Raw genomic sequence first — 22,566 nt, 5'->3', positions numbered from 1 at the left:
GTTGGCACGGAACAAATACTAGAGGGAGCACAATTTTTTCTGTCTAACCAGCATCGTGATTAGGGGCGCTGCTTGTTATGTATTGTTACGATGAGTGAGACAGATTGTATTAATACACTGAGTTAGCAGGAAAAGTGTAGCAGCAGAAAGGGTCACCTGTGGCTCTAAAAGTATGGCCACTTTGAACATGTCACATCAGTCATGTTAATTACATGCTATTTAGTATGAGCCTGTCTAATTCATGCCATGGCTTAAATTGGAGCCCAATTGATTCAGGACTTTTGGGTCTGATGCTGAGAAATCTTTTCTGTTCTGTGAAGACATCACTCCTCACCTGCATCCACACCTCAATTTGGCTCTATTGTTTCTGTCATGCCCAGTTGTGATGCTACTCTTCTACGTGGTGTGGACATACTGCTGTAAATACTGCAGACTATAGAGTTGGGACTGCTGTACTGGACAAACTATGTGTTGACATCACCCCGAGCATCTTTTATTGCATTGCTTTCTGTCAAAAGAAAAGGATAGCGGTAAATGCTGGATAATGCAAACAGTGGCACAAGTATGTCTCTGATAAGCCAACATCAGCTGAGTGATATATGGGCTGGCTCCAGCTTATAAATTCGACTTTTCCCTGATATCTGTGAAATTGAACTGCTTGGGAATCTATGATGATGCCAAGAAAGTACCTGGTGCTTGTTTTTATTAGTTTCAGTGTTAGTTTTACTCTTTTTAATTATTATTGAATGGAGGGCATATGTCAGAGGCAGGATTTAGAGCAATCAGTACAGGTATTATAATAGAATAGAATAGAATAGAATAGAATAGAATAGAATAGAATTCAACTTTATTGTCACTGCACATGTCACAGGTACAAGGCAACGAAATGCAGTTTGCATCCATCCAGAAGTGCTTTAGCCATGATATAGATATATTACAAATATATATAACAATAATATAGATATGTAAGTATATTACAGAAATGGGTCTATTATGGTATGTTATAATGTACACGGTATGAAATATGTTATGAATATGCTATAACTATAAGTATGTACAGGCTGTAGTGAGTACAAGCTATGTACAGGCTATGAACAGGATATAAATATGAAAAACTATACAGAAATATGAAATAAAAAAAACTATACAGAAATATGAGATATACAGCTATACAGAAATGTGAACTATGCAGGTTATAAACAGTTGTAGAATTAAAAATTATCGTATTTTACAAAATTATTATTTATACAGAATTATACAGTAGTGCAGTTAAGATAAGTGAGATATGTGGGTAATTTCTACAGAGGTATATAAAGTGCTAGTGGTTGAGAGTGGTGGTTCAGTCCATGTTATTATTGTGTGTTTGAGGGTACGGTTGTCCATTGTGTGTGTGTGTGTGTAGGTGGTTGTGGGTGTGTGTATGTCCAGTCCATGTGTTTAACGTGGGTCAGATGTCAGAGTTCAGGAGTCTGACAGCTGTGGGGAAGAAGCTGTTCCGGTACCTGGTGGTCTTAGTCCGGAGGCTCCTGTAGCGCCTCCCAGAGGACAGGAGGGTGAAGATTCCATGTGCTGGGCGACTGGGGTGACTGTGTTCAATGTAAACACAGAACATTAAAAAGCAGTTGACTCACAGGCTTCATCGACATCGCGAGTCTCAATAATCTCGTCCATCAAAGCCTCATCAGCCAAGTTGTGATAAAGCTTTACCAAACTAACAAATACTTAACAAATGTCAGATCCTTTTTTTATTTTAGATAGTTTTACAAGTTCACAAAAATGTTTCAATTTCTCCAATTTCTATTTCTATTTTAGCTGATCAAAAGTATTTTTCACATCTAGTGTAAGTTTTTAGTTTTGATTCAGTTAGCTATGACAGCCTTGCTCCGCTGTGTAACGGTTTACATATTTGCTTGCTGATGGGCATCCTCTACCAAATCAAACCATGTGGCGCTACCAGCAGTGGTCACGCCTTGTGACAAGGGAGCAGCTGAAAGTAGCTTTACTGAGAAAGTGCCACCTGAAAATGAAAAACATCACGGATTTAATCATATTTTTTTAATTGCCTCCACAAACTTTGATGGAACATTTTGACGACTCCAACATGCAACTCCTTTCTATTATTGTGGCACAGGAGTGAGTGGGTTGGAAGATTGGAGGTTCGCTTCCTCAAGTCTTCATGTCTGTGAATGTAGTAAAAAAACACTTTGGGTGCTCACTAAGAGTAGAAAATTACTATGAAAATACTGGACTACTTACACCATTCCCTAGTAAACACAGGAGTGCAGCGCTGTTTGACGCAGTAAGGCCGAGCATGTCGTCAAACTGACATGCTCCAGATTTAGGCCCTAATTTCTGTCATGTAAATTCTGACAATCCTCATTAAAAATGTATTAATGTTATGCTTTAATAGCAGTATACATTAATACAATTGTGTAGCATTAATTCTTAATGAATATATAACACAAATAAACCAACCTGCAGCATATTCAGGGACACATTGAAGTAAAATATATAATGTGAACTCAGCATAATCCGAAAACACTTTGTCCTCTTTGTCCCTCTCTTGTACACACACACCTACACCCCCCCCCCCACACACACACACAAGCCAATTACACCCTCCCAACCCCCCCTCTATTTCCACTATCTTTTGTCCTCTCTTTCACTTTCTTAATCAGTTTAAAAAGGGAGATGAAACTCTCTTCTTGTTATATCAAGAAAAGAAAAGCAATTTTAGCTCTAAGTGGGAGCTATCTGCCATGAATACATCTGCACACACACAGTCCATACACATACAGACTGATGAATCATTTTCGCTTTCTCGCTGCTATGTTTCCATTTTGCAGACGTAAAAACGTAATTAGTGTGTGCACTTTGCCCATGTAATCAATAGCGTTCTCTAGCTTGCTGCTTTAGTCCCCGAGGGTTTCCTATTGTTCGATGATCTGCACATTGGTAACATTGACACTTTCTGTGCAGTGATTTTAACTGACCTTTTGTAGCCATTCACTCCTGGCAACAATCAAAAGCACGCACATGCGTGCATGTGTGTTTGTAGGGTCTGGATACTTTTGCGTCAATCCAGTCTGCATTAACGTTTACTGAGCTCAACTCTCATATACAGTAAACAGTACACTCAGCAATTGATTGGACTCTGCAAACAACCAATAGGCCACAATTCATTCCCCAATAAATGGCCAGAGAGAAGTTGAGAAAGATGGGAGAGAGAGAAAAGGGGGAGCAGGGTGAGAAGGTGGCAGACAGATTGAGATTTAATTTTCAGGTCACGGCATCTTGTGTCACTTGAGAATCCAGACACATACAGGGAGGAAGTGATGCACATATAGGGTCTCTCTCTCTCTCTCTCTCTCTCACACACACACACACACACACACACACACACACACACACACACACAGACACACACACACACGCAAACACACACCGATGCAATGTTTGTGCATCCAAGGCATCTTACTGCAGTACGTGTGTGTGTGTGTGTGTGTGTCTTTCTTTCTTGTATAAATGTGTGTTGAGCTGGCATAAGCAGAGCTATAGACATATATCAGGGCTGACATTTAGCGCTTAGCTCTGCCACTAAGCTTATTAGCCAAACACCAAATATCAGCACAATCTCCCTCCCTCCTAGCCCTCTGTTTTACCCACTTCTCACCCTCACATGCTTCTTCCTTCTTCTCCTGTCAGGCTGTCTCGAGGCCTCCCTTCTCTCTTCATCTCATCTTTTTGTTTTTTTCTCTTTTTTCTAATTTTCAACATTTGCATGTTGACTGTGCTCACACGTGTGAATCTTTCCACTCGTTTTCCTTTTTGTCTCATTTCCACTCCTTTCCACCTTCCCTTTTTCCTGCTGATTGCAACTGAAGGCTTTGGCAGCTCGTCAACACATCAAGGCCCCTCAAACACACACATGCTCACACAAAATGAGCCACAGTCCAAACAGGGAGAGAAATTACAAAGTGAGAATAAACCTGTGAAAGATGCCAGTATGGACGGGGCCAGTAGATGTTGACTCGAGCGGGCAGAATAAATTGAAATGAAATCATTTGCTGTATTGATGTTCAGCTTTCAATTATCCACTGATGAGGCAGAGACAGTGAGATGGCCTGTGAGACGGGAATAGAGAGAGCCACTGCGAGAGTAATAAGAAGAGAGAGGATGATGGCGAAGAAGGAGGAAGAACTGGGGGTAGGGATTTAGGCTTCTGTTTAGTAGCAATAACAGTTCAATCAGGGAGGAATGTATGTGGAACTAAGTGGTCTGTAATGGGAAACAGGCTACTACAGCTACACATTTAGGAGAATAAAAGCACCAGAGATTGGTTGTGCTGGTTTGGAAATGGTTGAGGGGAGAATAACACACAGACACACACACATATATACGCATATATATTCAAAATAATGGAGTAGGTCTGGGAGAGCATGAGTAAACAGAAGCAATTAAGGCTGCATAAATCATCAGCAGACCTATGGAGAACTTAGGTGAAGTTTTACACAGTTTTTCAAGGCACTTCTATGCTGGAAAGTTTCTGCTGTTTGAGAAGCTTCTGTTGGAAAGTGTGTTCACAAAAGAGGTACTGATCTTATTATTTTCTGTTTACTAAACTTAATATGAAGTTAACTGTTAGATAAAACCGTGACATTTTTAATTAGCGACCACTGATCTTTTACAAATGTGTTTATTGCTGTATTTTCTCTGCGAACACCGTTGCTGTGTTCTGACATTGCCTTTTGATACCAAAATTTTATTGTGTGTGTGTGTGTGTGTGTGTGGGGGGGGGGGGGGGGGGGGGGGTTGTTTAGTACTATGCAGGATAGTTGACACACAGCTTCACATGGTACACATCTTAACCTCACTAGCAGCTACACACATGAACAGTAGCACAACAAACACGGTGAAACATGAACTGTGAAAGTAAAGTATGAACTGTGATCATGAATGTTAACCTGGCTGGCCCACACATTAGCCATTTAACATTTAGTAATCTGCATTTGAAGTTACCATTAGGCTAGCGGCTATGGCTATTAATAAAATGATAACATTAAAGTGGCAGCAAGTGTTATCAGTCCTGCTCAGTTGTGCAGTGTTAACAGGGTAACACAATTATTTGTGTGTAAAAAGTGTTATTTTCTTCCTAAAACTCCAGATAAAGATAAAAGTCTTCCAGTAACCTAGAAAAACCTGTGGCAGTCAAGTTGACCAACTTTCTTTGATCAGTAACAAAATCCAAGTCACCAGACAAAAAAATGTGTAATCTTAGTTTCTTTTTTAAAAGCATGGACGTTAATTTTGTCATTTTTTTCCTCCATGGTATCAAAAATTATATTAAGTGCTGACTTTGAACAATGAAATCAAGTAAAATTAAAAAAGAGGAAATGGGATAAATGTATTTTTAAAAGTGACATTGTTAAAATTGTACATTATGATAAATAATTAAGGTATCATGATCAGATCAGAAATGTTTTCCAGACAAACCTACTTAGTGAATATGATACTGAGTGTGCAATGTGAACGTCTTGAAAAATTCCTTAAGAAAGTGTGTTTGAGAGACAAAGAATTCGTGTGACGCATAACAGATCACAAAATTAACACGAGTAAAGTGTGAACTCCCATAATCCCTTATTATTTAAATAATAAGGGATATTTATTATTATTATTTAAATAATAAGGGATATTTAAATAATAAGGGATTATATCCTATTGTTGAAAGTATATGTAGTTTTTTGATATATCAATATACTGTTTGTTGTTTAATAAGTGAAAGAAAGCTTAGATGTCAATTCAGTATATTTTCTATAATCGTCCTAACAAGCGATGGCTCAGAAACACATTTTTTTCCACATCTCAAACAAACGCTACTCGCCCAGTACCCAAATAAATGAATGAACAAAACAAGAAATGCTGCCAGCTGGCTTAACGTTAATGTTGAGGAATGGCGGTGAACAAAACTGTGACATTCTTCCAATAAGACAACATTTCAGAGCTGCAGAAAAAGTAATTTTCACAAAACCAGCAACTTAGACAAAGCGAGGCAGAGTTAAATCTGCAGAATTTGAGTCTGTGTCGCTTTCTCTGAATGAATTTATAAACTTCAGCTTCTGTGGTCACCACCAGTCTCATCAAGGGGCCTTGAATGACATACTGTTTAGTCAGGCAGCCAGCCATTATTATAGCTTGCTTAAAGTTTTACACTTCCTTCTCTGTCACCTTCATCTCTCTCTTTCTCCTCATCCTGCTCTTTGTGCTGCCTGCCACCACTATTGTTGGCAGGGATGGTGGTGACATCCTGAAAAGGGCCTGTAGCACGCACATGACTGTTTTTTGCAGTTTCAGCCATATTTGCCTGAAGGGTCTATCTTTTGGGGCCCACAGTCTCTCCCTTGCGTTTTTTCATATCCGTTTTGGAAATCTGACTTTGTTTACTGGTGTGCATATTAATGAGGGGATTAAGCCAAAAGGGGAAAAGTTTTAAAGATGGGGCTGAGCCAGCCCAGTGTCAGTTTTACTCCCCAAAACATTAAATTATTCCATTGTGTGACTCATCAAAATCTGATCCTTCCACAGCTCTGTCATCAAGATGCACCGATTGCAGTTTTTCTGGCCATTGTGATTTCTGTTTTTTGTGACTTGCCAATTCAGATTTTCTTTTAAGAACTATAACATGACAGCATTTACAAACAAACTAACAAAACAAAACAACTTTCATTCAATGCAAAATATTATTTTTATAATAAAATCAAATATTAAACTTTACAATTTCCCTCAAACTGCAATAACTTATAGGATCTTCTCGTACTGAAATAACTGAAAAGAGGTGCTGTACACCTACCTTTGCCCGACATCTTTACACTTCCAAACCAATAGATTTATATCACATAACAGATAACTGGTTCTTACATCATTTCCCAGCAGTTTTTTATGAATTCACCAGATAACAGGCCATCAACCCTTTTCTCTTCTTCTCTCCTTATAAATTTCCTTTAGCTTTGATCCTTCACTCATACTATGGCTTCTGGCTTGTGGCTGGCTCTGAGCTCTGGAGCGCTTCAGCTATCACTCGTTAGCTTCTTTTAAACGTCCGGCTGTGTGAGGGTGATTTAAATGTCTGATTAGGTTTGTAGATACAAATGTTTTCATGTTGGTACCCTCGCAGTTACTTTAGCAAATTTAGTATCTTCCTTTATCAGTGCAGAGCTTTTGCTCTAACGACAGCTTAGCATATTATGTGAGTATGCACGCAACTATTTGTCTGGGCTATTGTGCACTTACAGCATAGGCATGAAATGGACCAGCTTGTAATCGGATGTACGTGACGCTTACAAATTCAGAACTCTGGATATCAGCTGACTCTGATCCCTCTATCAGTGCATCTATAGTATTACCTGCTAAACTTAAATGTATGGTATCAGTTTACCCTTGAACTTCACTGAGATGTGACTTCTAGTCAGTATCAGTCACAACTATGGTATCGTATAGTTGTAATTACATCTATACACCTTGAGTATAACAGAATATCGATGTGCATATCCTCCTCAGGTAAGCATTTTACAGTCGCACTGGCCAGCACATGAATGAGGATGGTCAGTGTTGTAATACTGCAGTTAACGCACTTACAAAATCCATGACAGTCTACATATTGTATTGTACTGTCTTCTCTATATCTATCTATCTGTCTATCTATCTATCTATCTCTCTCTCTCTCTCTCTCTCTCTCTCTCTCTCTCTCTCTCTCTCTATATATATATATATATATATATATATATATATATATATATATATATTCTCATAGATAGATACAAAGTAGATACAAAGATAGATAGATCAGTAAAAGAAGTAATTTCTTCCAAAATGCAATAATGTTCAAGAAGATTGGCGCATGTTACAAACCTAAAATACATGACCCATAATCTTCTAGGACATGGTATTTATGTTTGTACGTGAGTGTTTCTGTGTCCGCGTGTTCATGTGTGCATGCGGTTTGAAGAACATCACTCCATGTTGGACTGACACGCCTCATCAGATCATCTAGGTCAGCATGAGATTGGAGAGAGGAGGGGAAAAAAAGATGATGAAAAAGTGACTTTTTCAGGCAGATGAGAAAGTGAGAGGAAGACATTAAATGGATGAGAGAAGAGGAAGGAAATGAATGTACGCGGGGGGAATGAGGGGAAAAAGACAGGGGACAAAGATTAAAAGAGGGAGACTGAGGAGTTGGGTTTATTTCCCTCATTTTTATACTTCTCTTCCAGTCTAGCGCCGAGTATGATTCAAGCCCAATTCTGCTGTTAAATTATTAGGATAGTATTCTTTATTAAACGCACATATGGGGCTCAAAGCTATCCAGTATTCAGGAAAAGTATCCAATATTCAACAAGAAAAGGTTTATATGGTTCTGGTAATTGAATTCTTAGCCAGAGCGAGCCCTTCCACCGAAAGGGTTTGGAGGTTTTGCTGTGTCGGGAGATTAACATTCTCTCAAGTGGCTTTTTTTTGTTGTTTTTTAATTCAGACTCACCTGCCAAGGTTACTCCTGCTGTCTCCTTCCTTTGTTAGCCCTCTCTGTACTTTTTCTCTTTTTCTGCAGCTCTCCAATTACAAACACAAATCATCTTTCCTTTCCCCCTTTGTTTAATTTGGCAGCCAGTGCTTAAGCTCCATAATGAATAATTTCCATGTTCAGTAACACTGGGATTCTCTCTCTTGCTCTCTTTGTCTTTCATGCATATACACCTGCACCATACGCCACATAAACACACGAGTGCGCGCACACAAACACACACACACACACATACAGTACAGCCTGTCCCGTTACAGCCATCATAGGCTATTGAGTGGTTTGAAAGGAACATAAATCACTTTTTGATCATCTTGCCTTGCTTTCAAAAAAAGCACAAAACAACACAAAAAAGGAGATTTTGAAATCATTCTTATTTACACAGGTAGGATTTGCCTGCACTCAATTTATGCCACTCCAAATCCTCTTCATTTATATTCGCAACCCACACGCTCAACCCTAAATACTGAGCCACAATATTCATTCTCAATCCCAAGTGGGGCTGTTTCCAGTGAGACATGGTTGGATTTAATTTTACACTATTCTAAGAGTAGTGCTTCAGCTATGTTTTTTTTTTTTTTGGTTCATCTTCCAAGGAAAAGGGTTTTGAGGTTTTCACATTACAATTCATTGGAGAGGATGAGCTAGCAAACAGTTTTTAGTGGAGTGCCTTTCTGTTGTTGTTCCTGGCTGAGTGCTCGGTGATGCCTTGACAGTGGTTCCACATTGTTGCTCTAACATCAAGTAGATTGATATGAAGCAGGCAGGCCTGGGTGGTGCACTGCTGGCTGCTTACAGTGAGCACAAGATAAGAAGACACCGGCGGATGCGCTCAATTGCGTTGGAATACACAAATGCACAAATGCAAAAACATTTGCGGCGGCATACACACATAGACACTCGCGTGCACCAAAAAAAGAAAGAAAAATTTGTCTGACGTGGATACCATTGCATTCTCACACAAGTATCCCACAATTCATCTGTTCCCCGTGTCTCCTTTCCACTGTGTCTCTCATGCTAACACACTCACATCAATGTTCAGAGGCGATCAGTATTCTGAGCAGCTTTCCAGGTCAGCCGGACGCTGATCCATCAAACCCCCGACACTGTGTCGCTCTGTATCTACAGCAACCTTCGCCGTTAGAGACGAGCAACAACAGTCCTCTGTCATCAGGAAATTCACTCTCTGTGCTTGAATGAGTCGTTGTATGTTTGTGCATGTGCACGAACTACTTTCATTTTAGGAACAAAAAAACATAAGGTCAATATTAACATAAAGGGGAGGCAAGGAAAATGGTACTGGTAGGGTCCGGGTAACTCCCCAGGGAATGAAAGTAGATAATGCAATGTAACTCTGTAATGTGATGCATTTTAAAGGCGAGGTTGTTTTGAGGTTGTAGTAAGGTTCAGGTTATGGTTGGGGTAAAGAGAGGTTCTAATTAAGGCAACACTACAACACTGATATAACCGCTATGGTTATATCATAGTTATTGTTAGTCTCCAAGAAATCAATGTAGTCTAAAGAAATCATAGATACACGTGTGTGTGTGTGTGTGTGTGTGTGCACGCACGCATCCACACACATACTTCTACACAGACACATTTATTCATGCATACTGACACACAAGCTCACATTCAACAAATAATTCATACCTTAATGGCTGATGTTACCGTTTCATCCGGACACATTCTCAAGCTCTGTGCAATCACAAAAGAAGCATGTGTGTGTGAGTTTATGTGCGCACACTGACTCGCGTGCATTTGTCTGTAGCAGCTATCTTAGCTTGTCTCTTTGATCAGCCTATAAAAGCACTGAGCCGTGGACAGATAGCCCGGACCGGCACACTATCGCTCCTTCGCTCCCTCTGAGTCTTACCTTCTTCCTCACAGACATTCACTGTTGTGAACACAATCTGAAACACTCCCTCATGTGTAGGTGCATCTTTCCGATCACCCGGTGGCTACGAGGAGCATTGTGCTGCCTCCTCAGCTTTATCTAGGAGTGGTGAATACATCAGTTTCACTTTATCTGTTTGCCTCATTGTACTTGAAAGCGGCGTTGTGCTAAAAGTTAATGTACAATCTTACATAACAAAAGTGACTGTGTCACTTTGCAAAGTGATAGCAAATATTTATACTCGCTGGACAGCTGCTCTGTTAGGGAATTTAAAGCCATCACACTCTGAGAAATAATCTGTTTGCTTTCCACTGCACCAACATCAACAAACATGGGGAACTTGGGAAATGGGTTTTTGACTTTATCTCAATTTTACAAAATATAATAAGTACATATTTCCCACTCTCTATTTACATCCCTTTCCCTCTCCACCACCACCTTCTCTGCCTGTGTCCTTTCCAGATAAGTATATTCATGACCCACCTATCTAACTACGGCAATGATCGACTGGGGCTCTACACATTTGGCCACCTGGCCTCCTTCCTTCGCTCATGGACGAACCTGAAGCTTCACACCCTCCCGCCGCTCCAGCTTGCACACAAGTACTTTCAGCTCTTTCCTGAACAAAGAAACCCACTCTGGCAGGTGTGTTTGCTATGGTATTTTCCTACAGGTATGGACTTGTATTGCTGCTTGCATTTGTACGGTTTTATCGGTGCTCTTGAGAGTAATAAGATGTTCTTTTTACTAAGATTAAAACATATTCTGGAGGACAAAGAAAAAGAAATCCTGAAATATTCAGATGTACAAATGATCTAAAATTAGATTAGTAATGTCATGGTCAGAAAACAGTACTTAGGTGGTATTTGCTTTGGTTGATTGTAATTGTTTTTGCTTGCGTATGATCATAATTTTTGTTTAAATATTACAAATATCAAGGTTTATTCCTAATAGGTTTTTTTCTTCAAATATGATGCTTTTAATAATACTGTTTGAGAGTGTACAGTATATAAGCTTACACAAATTTGTAAAACAAAAACAAATGCTTATCTCCTCCTTTTTGTGCTGCAAATCCTCTGTGGTATGGATTTTCAGGGGCATGTTTGTGTTTCTGTGTATAATATGTGCATGATTGCTTTAACCTCTAATCCCTTTTTTTCTGTGATGTAGAACCCGTGTGATGACAAGCGACATAAAGACATCTGGTCTAAAGAAAAAACCTGTGACAGATTACCCAAGTTCATGGTAATAGGACCACAGAAAACAGGTAAAGATGCAGAAAAAAAGCCCACAATCAGACATGCACAAGCAACAAAGAGACTGTTTCCGTGCCCAGGTGTCTGGAACTACCACATCAGAGCCTATTCATTTAATCCCCCCTCGCTCTTGTGGTCCTGTCAGAGGCAGACAAAGGAGGAGGCTCTTGCCACCTTTCTTCCACCCACATGTGATCTACTTTAGATGCACAGATAGAGAACCTCTCCCTTTTTTTCCTTTTTCTTTCATTGGGGGTCCTTCAAAGACTTAAAAACAAGGTAGTGTGTATACATTACACAAGTCCTGAGTTAAGTCCTCTAATTGCTGCTGTTTGGTGTGAAAGGTTAGGAGGTTCTAGCCGCTCATTAACCAGGTGATAATCTCCCAAATGGGAGGAGGGGGTCATTATAGCAACATTAGCAACCAAACAACAATAATTACAGCCCTCTACATCCTCATTTTGTTAGAGGGTAAGTCAGAGATGTTGGAACAAACAGGAAACAAGACTTGAGGGAAAAGTAGCAGGATTGTGCATGAGATAGTGTGAGGTGGACTGGGTGAAAAGAGCTGCTCAGGGCGAGACAGAGGGCACGACCAGAGCCCCAGTGCTGATTGGTGTCAAATGGTTTTAAATCATTTGATGGGAAGGCCTATGATCACTATACACACACACACACACACACACACACACATTCACATAATCAGTTCTCAGCAAGATATAAATCTTGCGGAGGGAAAACTCATCCAGTATGGATCAGTGGATGACAGCTCTCACACACACTGATGAACACACACACTCACACACACACTGACTACTCTCTCCTGAGCTGAATTAACAAGCCAGTTATGAATTATGCCCTTTCTTCCAGGAACGACAGCACTTTATCTCTTCCTACTCATGCATCCCTCCATCTCCAGCAATTTCCCAAGTCCAAAGACTTATGAGGAGGTCCAGTTCTTCAATACCAACAACTACCACAAAGGAATTGACTGGTAAGAACAAGCACAAACACACACACACACAGCCTAACCTCTGTTTGTTGTCTTTGCCTTTTATTAGTCAGTGCTTAAGGTGAAATGAAAGATTACAATCCTTTTTGTGAAGTTGTTATGGATTGTCCTATGTCTTGCAGACTCGAGTGATCCATTAAGCAGTTTAGCAGCGTCTTCCAAATGATCTTTTTAAGTCTGCAAACATAAGCCAACAGACATATGGCTGCCCAAATTGACCCATAAATGGGTTGCTTAGCTGACAGAGACACAGCTGGTGCATTCTCCAAAGTCATCCATAAAGACCTGACTGTGAAAATTCTTCATTAAACACAGTTTAAAATATATCACGTTTATTTCAGGATCATTGTCTGAGCTGTAAAGGCTGTAACTTTGTGACTTTAGAAGTGACTTTGAAAAAAAAACTGCTTAAATGCGGCTGGGTGAGTTTGCAGTGATGATTAATGCTTGTGCATGAGGGGTACGTCTTGAGTGTGTGCATATGTTTATATGACTACTTAATTTTCCCTGTGTCTACTGCCTCAGGTACATGGAGTTTTTCCCCGTGCCCTCCAATGTTAGCACAGACTTCCTATTTGAGAAGAGCGCCAACTATTTCCCCTCAGAGGAGACCCCACGGCGAGCTGCTGCCCTGCTACCCAAGGCCAAGATCATCACCCTGCTCATCAACCCTTCTGACAGGGCCTACAGCTGGTATCAGGTAAGTACTGTGCACAAACACACACAGAATACATTAGATGCTTTTGCCTGCTCACTTATTTTTTAAAAAAAAACTTGCTACAGTTGCCTGCTTCATCTGCTGCATCTCTGTATTGATTTAAAATTGAGTTCTTTATCCAAGACTGGGCTTGGAGTCGCTTGCATGCACAGAGTTAATGAGCCTAATTATCTATATATTTATCTATGAATATCATTACAGGAAATGTCACAAGATCCCGAAATCTTTAAGCCTGCTTAATTAATGAGATATGAATGTCAACTATGTGCCAGCGTAAATGTTATATCACTGACCACAATGAAAACACGCTCTCACACAAAAGGTGTGAACGTATTAATCGTCCAGAGTATTCTGTGAAGCTCATTTGGTAGTTGTGATCCTTCTCCAGCATCAGAGGGCTCACGAGGACCATACAGCCCTGCGCTTCACCTTCTATGATGTCATCAGTGCGAAAAAGGGTGCGCCAGCCGAGCTGCGCTCCCTGCAGAACCGCTGTCTCATCCCTGGTCTGTACTCTACACACCTAGAGAGGTGGCTCACGTACTACCCTGCTAACCAGGTATGCAAAGACACCGACACAGGGCTATGCACTTGAAAAAAGTAAATAAGAAGTGAGATTAGCTTCTTAACAGCTCTCTGTGAATTGTGATTGTCATAAAAAGACATGGCTGAAACAATGGTAATCGTGTCTTCATTTTAGTGATTCGATTTTGCCTTGACAAAATTACAAATTATTGATTCAGCTTATGAAAAAAATGTAAGTAAATTGGTCTTAACCCCTAAATGCCTAATGTGTCATATTTGATGCATGAATAGTAAAAAAATAAAAGTTAAAAACTAAATAAATTGCATAAGACATTTGGAAAAAAAAGAAAGAAAAAAACTGCTGGATGTAGCGAATATGATGCAAATTAAAATTCATATATGCTAAATAACATATAATCATTTTTTTTTATTTTTTTTTTAGAATTAAATAATAATAAATAAACATTAAAAAAAGAAAAAATGAATTTTGTGGCAACTATTCTATGGTTCAAGCTTTAAAGTGTTAAAAGTCAGAGTTCAGATCTGAGCACATGATTGCATCTGTGTGTAGTTGATGATCATAGATGGCCATCAGCTGAGAACTGACCCTGCAGCAGTGATGGATGAAGTTCAGAAGTTCCTTGGTGTCACTCCCCATTTCAACTACTCCCAGGCCCTTACGTAAGTCTCTCCCACAGTATCTCGCTGACTCTCTTCTTTTATCTTAGTGTCAGTCATGACTGTCTTCCATCTCTGGCATGCTGGAGTAACCGAGTGTGCACTGAGGTGGAAATATTTAAACAAATTAAACCCATAACAAGACCCTACTCCAAATTTGTGTGAAGCCTGACATCTACTGGTGAACGGTGGGGACAGCTTACCAAGTGGTGTCATTCTCTGAAAAAAACACAACAGTGACATCATATGCCTGTTGCTTAAGAGTTATTAAAGGTCAACCTTGGAGTTTGTGTGCTTATTAGAGAGACTCCAATCCAGACCACTGGACAGTTTTGGAAAATGTGAAGCAGGGAATCGATTTTGGACTATTTTCACGAGTTTTCCTTTTGATAAAGACCTCCACCATGGCTATGCATATATATCAACAGAATTAAATAACAGATAAACAATTAAATTATACTTAACATGAATGTTTTTCACTATCTAGTATAGAAATTTCAGTTTTTTACAATGTACCCACAGGAAAAAAAACTGAAATTTTGCTGAATTAACAAAAACTTTCCATTTTATAATTACAGGACAATCAAGTCAGTGAGCTACAAGAATTTATTTCTGTAATTTTAACATAGTTCATACAATTTAGCCCCAAGCTGATAAACTGATAAATGTATTTGGTTTGCTACATCAGCATTTCTTTATGGTGTAGAAAAGAAATAGAGGTGGGGTTTTTTACACTGAGATATTTTAATATTTAAATTTCTTTACATGGACAGAAAGGGGACTTTGGTTCAGCCCTCATAAGATCAAAGTGGGATGCATTGGCTCACGTTACAAAATGAATTTGACGTCCCTGGTGTATGAGGATATGTGTAGATGGACACAAGATATAAACGAGAATGTAAACCTTAAAGAGTAAAGTGGCAGTAGAATGATAGAAGAAGTTTATGTGCATAAGAGAGAGGTGAATACTTTTTTAGTGCAATGGCAAATTAACATATAACAAAATATTTTTAATGCTTTAAATTTGTTGAGGAAGTCTGAAATATTCTGATTTGCAAATACTATTAGATGTTTACCTTTGGGCCACACTTAGTGATATCACACCCCATCATTGGGTATATTAATGTCTAATTGCATTACTTGCATTTTGGAAGTAATGCAATTAGACATTAGACATGAAAGTATTGTGTATGTATATTTCTGAACAAGTATGTAAGAATTACATAATCACTGTGTACCACATTTCTAGATGTATTTGTGCAAGAAAGAAGGGAATAATTAATGCATATTTTTGGTAAAAGCTATTCAGCTGGTGAAGCTTCCACCTTCTTTAAACACAGGACAGTAGCTGTCCTCACATACTGTATCTGCTGCTTGAGTATTTTGTGTTTCAGCTGCCTGAATAAAAAAAAGGGTAAGTCTGCTGCACGGTGTCAATCCAAAAGAACTAAAATAGCAACGACAACAGTGCCAGTTACCAAGATAAATAATGAACACATCCATTGCAGTCTTTCACAGCAGATAAATAATGCCTGTGCACCAAGCAAGTCAGAAAGATGGCTTCAATTGTGTAGCCAATGCATGCTGTTTGCAACCTCAAAGACAGCATGTTCCACGTATGTGCTCAAATTTCTTTTCACGTGTAGTCACTGAAATGACACCAGGTTCATTTTTAATCACGCAGATCGATATAATACACTGCATATCAAATGTTTTCAGAGACGAGTACATCTAATATGTTGGTTGAGCTGCCTAAAATATGTCAATCGAACTCTGTCGAGCTGGGATAACAACACAGGCCGGCTGGATGCAATCTGGCCCACTAGATGGTTTTTAAAAGTGTGAAAATCACAGAGAAAAAAAGCATCATTTCTTTTGGACTTCTTACTGTTTTGTTTTTTTGTTTGTTTGTTTGTTTGTTTGTTTGTTTGTTTTTTTTTGGGGGGGGGGGGTTGCAGCTGGAATGATTGTGCAGAAAAACATTAAGAAATGATCAAGAGAGCAGTTGTGAGAGTTGACTTATTATTGTGGCAAAGATGTTTCAGATGGTTTGCCATAGCCAAAGAGGTTCCTTGTTGTGTTGCTTTGTAATGATAATAGAGTGGCACTTTTCAAGACATGTTGGCTGTTCAGTAACATCCATCCATCCACACTTCCATACAGCTTCTTCCACTTAACCAGTTGAGGATTACTGGGGCCTATCCCAGCTCTCACAGGGCTAGAGGCAGGGTGCACCCTGGACAGTCCACCGGTCTATCATATAGTACCTGTTTTTCAAAATAGATTATTCATTAAATAATTGATTTTTGATCAATTATTATATAGTAGTACAACTGCTCCAGCCCACTTGAGCTCATTTTTGTTCATGCGCCACATACAGCTAAGTATGTGGCGCATGAACAAAAATGAGTTTTAATGTACATAACTTAAGAGAATTAGCTTCTGCCTGTGGATGCTCTGTTTCAATTCATTCTCCATTAGAGATGTTGCATTTGACCTTTACGTTTTGGAGGAGCGCTAAACTGTTTATTTCTCAAGCACCACTCATCAGAATGCAATCTGCTTGCAAGCCCTCGAGTCTACAGACAGGGACATCTAGAATTTGTAGCTCAGATTGGGACAGAGTGCATCTGTCTTGGATCACACACCCACATGCATACAAATAATTTGTAAAGAGATGCATTTTGACAGAATAATAAGGAAGCTGTGTGTGCGCTTGCGAGGTTGTGTTTTGGCTGAAGACCGACTTACACAAAAGCCTAATCTTTCTTTTCTCCTTCTCATTCTTTTGACACGGCAGCAGTCTGACAGATCCTCAACGCTGGAGCCTATTTATTTAATCCCCCTTTCATTTCTTCCTCCTGTCCTGTCAGAGGAAAACTGAAGAAGAACCACTTAACTCTTTTTTTTATACTTCTATACCCGCTGATGCATGCAAATAAAGAAAATATTTGCATCTTTCAATCATATCCACATTAGCCCTGATCCTCCATCTGTCAAAAGCAGTTAACAATAATATGCATCTTTTTTTTATATTTATCTCCTTTTCACCTCTTTTATCTCTTTATTTGTGCTACTGTAATCAACAAAAATCTTCCATGAAACTAAAACGATCTAGTATTGTTTTTAAAAAAAAATAGTTCTGACTGGTCAGGTTATGGACACAGGAATCCTTTGGCAGCTGATCCCATGTGTCCTGTGCATTGTGGGGCAGGTCTGTATGAAGTGTGGAGGCTAGGACAACACATTGGGTTTTATTGTGTTACATGATCTTCTGCTGGACAGTTTTGCGGGGGTTATCATGTTGGATTGGCTGGTTTTAATGCTATTTGAATGTCAAGATACAAGTTCCTTATCAGTAAATGGCCACATTCGCAAAATTGGATGTTTTACTAATGTTTTTATTATTATTTAAAGAGCTATAAGATTAGACATCAGGTAGATTGATATGAAATAGCTGTACTTTTGAGGTTTCCATCAGTGGTGTACATGCCCAGATAATGACACGTGCCAAACTATGGAAAATATCAGAATCTTTGAGCCATACAGTCAAGGGTTCTGATGGCGTTGTTATGCTATTATCAGCATAATGTGTATCTACATGCCCCTTACAGGAAAGAGACACTGCAGATCAATATTAAAGTTTTTCTGTGTATTTGATGAGTCATTTTTTTCCTATTCTGGTGGAAATTGGTTTCTTTCATAGTGATTATACCCCTGTCCAGAGCATGAGGGGTCCCTGAATGGTTTGATGGATCGTATGTTATGGCATGATGTCAACCCAGTTGAAGATCTTTGCCTGACGCCTCAGAGAGCACGCTCCACCACCACCATCAAAATCTATTGGGGAATGAGTTTTGCAAAAGTAGTCCAATCCCTCCAGCAGAGTACAGTAATTCACAAAGGCACTTTGCTGTGAAGGTCACCCACTATCTTCTTGTCTTAAAAAACAGGGAGGGGGTGCAATGCTTTTTTTTCTCAGTGTTCTAATTTCAACAAAACTCACAAGGAAAGTGTAACACAGGGTGGAGAAATGATACTGAGGTCACATAGTGGCCAAAAGCAGCACATTCATTTACCTGTGACACTACCTCTTCTATCAGAAGCCATGTTTCCTGATGGCTGCTCTTTCAAAGTGCAAGATTGCAATTAGCCACTCTGTGCCTGATCATTTACCTCTTATTCATGGCAGTCAGGAACGTCTTGCAGTTGTCCTTGCAGTTGTTTCTGTCACAATGAACAAGTATTAGCTGTTTGCTGCTGAATATAAGATGCATGACATCTTAAATGCAATGCCATAAATATGGATTGGTTAAAGTGGATTAAACAAACATACCATTTAATGGTTCTAACTTGCGTGCTCCAGGGCTTTTTCTTTTTTTACATAGAAAACAGAAACCGTTCCAGTGAATAAACAGGCTATAGCCTATGCATATTCCCGTATTTCTTTTTCCACCGCAGAAGAGGATTACTGTATTAACCAATCAATAAACTGTACTTCTTCCTACTGCGTGACTCCGTTAAGACGACGAGAGAGCAGGAAAGGTGAAGAGAGAGTGGGCATAACATAGATGATGATGACAGAAAAGATGGGAGCTGAATGCAACCTTTCTGTTTAGTTTGTGCGAATAAGATGTGTCCTCTTTTTCAGCTATAGCTGCTAAAAATGGAGCACTTCTAAAAAGGATGGCCTTGACAGTAGCACTGAGGTTTATTTTTTTAAGTATTTAATTTTTTTTCTTCCTGTTGTCACAGCTTTGACCCTCAGAAGGGCTTTTGGTGCCAGCTCCTTGATGGAGGAAAGACTAAATGTTTGGGGAAAAGCAAAGGAAGGAAGTACCCCCCTATGGAGCCAGAGGTAAGATGGTTTTTACTTTAATTAGAATATATTATGCTCATGAAAGTACTTACATACTCCCTGAATGGAATGTTTGAAAAAGATGTACAAAAAAGAAAAAAAAGAGCTGCCAGACTGATTGACAGTGACAGCCCACAATCCCCTCTATCACTGTGGCAAAATTTCCCACAGGACTCAGCATGGGATGGAAACTGTCACCCAATCAGATCTAGCCAGAAACTTACAACCTAATCATGAGGACTCGATAGTGACACAACCTCTGTGAGAGAGAGGGAGAGAGAGTGGGATGAAGGAGAGTAAGGTGGAAGGAGAAAATCCAATCCATAAATCTTTGTCCTGGCTACTGATTCCACAGAGGAGACCAGACCTGCAGACAATGAATCACACATTTGCTCTCACGTGAAGACAAACACATAGATGCAATTTGTCTTCCCACATGTACTCACACACGGCTAATGGCTGCGCCTCACTGTCGCCTATAATTAAACTGTTTCTGAGTTTCCACCAGGGGGACGGAGGTAGAGGGCAAAGCAGGGATGGGGAGGGAGGAGGTGGAGGTAGCACTGGGGAGACAAGAGAAGTAGAGAGATGAGGAATTCACACAGGGGGGCGAGAGAAATAATGGATCTCATGCATCCTTCATGTAATTTTCTTCCCTTTATAACTTCATTTTTTAGCTCTGTTGGTACCACTTGGCACTTAGTGGCCCTAAAGTCCTACAGAGGAGAAATAAACTGATCTTGGTTTGTGGCTCATCATTAATCTCTCTATATATATATCTCTCCCCCTGTCTCGCTTTTATTGTTTGTCTCTTCCCAAAATGCCTCTACATATCCCTCCTTTTCAACCCCTTTTCCTCCTCTTGTGCTTCTTTTCTCCTTTTCACCCTATACCTTTTCTGCTTTCCTTCCTATTTCTTTATTTTCCTGTGTTGTCTTTCCAATCTGCAACGTATCGAATCCTGATGGACCAACCGTTCCTATTTGTGTTGCTGCCTCTTTGTCTCCCTTACTCCCCCATCTCTTGGTCTTCTCTATTTTCATTCTTTCATTGTCTCTCCTGTGCTACTCTCTTCAGGCACGGGCATATCTCTCCAGGTACTACAGAGAACACAACGTGGAGCTGTCAAAGCTGCTGCACCGGCTCGGACAGCCTCTTCCCTCTTGGCTGAGAGAGGAGTTGCAGAAGGTCAGCAGATTGCCCCTCTCACCAGACTACACAGTATATGTTAGTTAAAGAGTCTGAACGAATTAATAGTGTATTAAACTGAGCAGTGAAATATACAGCAGCAATTCAAGTTTTATAGTTTTTTTTAATTTTACAGTTGAAAACACTGCACACTTAAAATGCCCAAGGCTAAAATGGGTTAACTTTATTGAGCTTCCATGTTTAGAAAACTATTCAAGACAATGATTCACTGGATTCTGTGTAGGCAGAATTGTTAATGTTGGGGTTAATCAAACAAACTAAAACTAAATTGTTGTAACATGGTTGTACATTTAGTCTGCCAGTCACAGTTTTGTTTGTCCTCTGCTCATCATTTACAACTTAATGATGATACGAAAACTTGAGTATAAACCTGAGTCAGAATAATATGTAAATATTGCATATAAATATCCACACTAGCCCAGTTTTAAACAGGGGATTTTTAGGCAAACATAAGGCCTGGAGGCCAGAATTAGCAAGGCAAAACCTCCGATCTGGTCACTGGATGGCTTTGAAAAAAGTGAAGTAGGGCATAAATTTTGAGTTTTCAGATGTATCATCAAAAGTTTTACACCCTTTTCTTCTGATAAAAACTTCCCTCATGCCCATTTATACAACACCAAAGTAATTGAGTTTATAATTGCAGGGCAATCTTGCCAATGAGCAGTTTTACACATTTCTTTTCAAAATGAGTCTTACCTCCTGGCTTTCGAGTATGTTTAGAGGTGATAGTGCTGAAAGCAATCAACGGTCATCAATGATTTCAACAAGACAGAACTCAGCACAAACTTATATAACCAGTTGTAATATATTTTGGGGGAAAATGTTGTCACAACCCCCGTTTAACAAAAGACATACTTTTTTCATCTCAAAGGTGGGAAACACCTTGAGTACAGCAGTTATACTTAAGGTATACACAAATATGACAACGAGCTTAAATAAGATCAATAAAACGGAACACAACATGACCAAACAAAATAATAACAAGATAAAAATTTACCTGGAATCAGTATAAATACAATAAAGTTGAATAATTGTGAATATTAAATATCGATCAAACAAAACAGAATTTAAAATGGCCTGCAGAATGTAGTTAAAACAACTATCAGATGCTCAGTATAATCCGGTCTCTAAGTGATGACATGAAACCTGCTTCCAGGCCTAACTACTAAGGCTGTTGTGTTTTTAACATGGTTTAATGCTTTGCATCTTGTTCTATTTAATCTCAACAAGCCCCTAAAAACAGTCAGCGATCCCTGTCGGCCTCTCTCGGTTTTTATTACAGCTATTAATTTTAAAGCTCAGTTTTTAAAACCTTATGATGTAACTACAGCCAAGGCAATGCAACAGTATATTAATGACTAACCTCGTATTGTGGATTTGATTATCTCAGTTGTTCTGCTGACAGAAGTTTAGTCTGTTTACAGGATCCTGCCATGCGATTACATTACTCTCTAACCATCGGGGACCCTCACGTTAACTTGTGGAAAAAAGTTAGCGTTCATCCAGCTTCACTGTTTTTATGTTATGCTAACATAGCTATGTCGCTAGCGATCATGTAGTACATCATTGTATACCAGCTACCCCAACTTCAGTAACCCTACAAAGCGTCACTGCAGTTTAGTCTTCATTTATGTTCTCTGTGATAGCAGAGCTGTACGTTTTAATTTTTTCAGAAACCCCTCAGTCAGAACATGATATATTATGTTTAGGTGAAAACTAGCGAGCTAACTTCCTGCTAACTTCTACCGCTGTTAAATTTAATAAATTGTGTTTTTATGCATGGCTCGAAAAAATACAGACATTCTGTACTTATGTAGAAGTATAAATACTACTGTTAAAAA

General features: G+C 39.3%; 1 protein-coding gene across 3 annotated transcripts in view; it reads left to right on the top strand.

The window, feature by feature from the left end:
- Positions 1-22,566, top strand: part of ndst3 (N-deacetylase/N-sulfotransferase (heparan glucosaminyl) 3) — a 48,039-nt gene that overhangs the window by 23,434 nt on the left and 2,039 nt on the right. For all 3 annotated transcript variants that reach the window (XM_006787182.3, XM_006787183.3, XM_006787184.3), the window contains exons 7-14: positions 10,932-11,114; positions 11,640-11,736; positions 12,596-12,719; positions 13,263-13,437; positions 13,844-14,014; positions 14,552-14,661; positions 19,414-19,516; positions 20,594-20,704. In XM_006787182.3, coding sequence (XP_006787245.2) covers positions 10,932-11,114; positions 11,640-11,736; positions 12,596-12,719; positions 13,263-13,437; positions 13,844-14,014; positions 14,552-14,661; positions 19,414-19,516; positions 20,594-20,704 — 1,074 coding nt within the window. The remainder of the gene's footprint in view (positions 1-10,931; positions 11,115-11,639; positions 11,737-12,595; positions 12,720-13,262; positions 13,438-13,843; positions 14,015-14,551; positions 14,662-19,413; positions 19,517-20,593; positions 20,705-22,566) is intronic.

The sequence above is a fragment of the Neolamprologus brichardi genome, chromosome 6 (genome assembly GCF_056152115.1).
Source record: "Neolamprologus brichardi isolate AB-2024 chromosome 6, ASM5615211v1, whole genome shotgun sequence".
In the NCBI taxonomy this organism is placed as follows: Eukaryota; Metazoa; Chordata; class Actinopteri; order Cichliformes; family Cichlidae; genus Neolamprologus; species Neolamprologus brichardi.
This window is presented reverse-complemented; position numbering and strand designations above follow the sequence as displayed.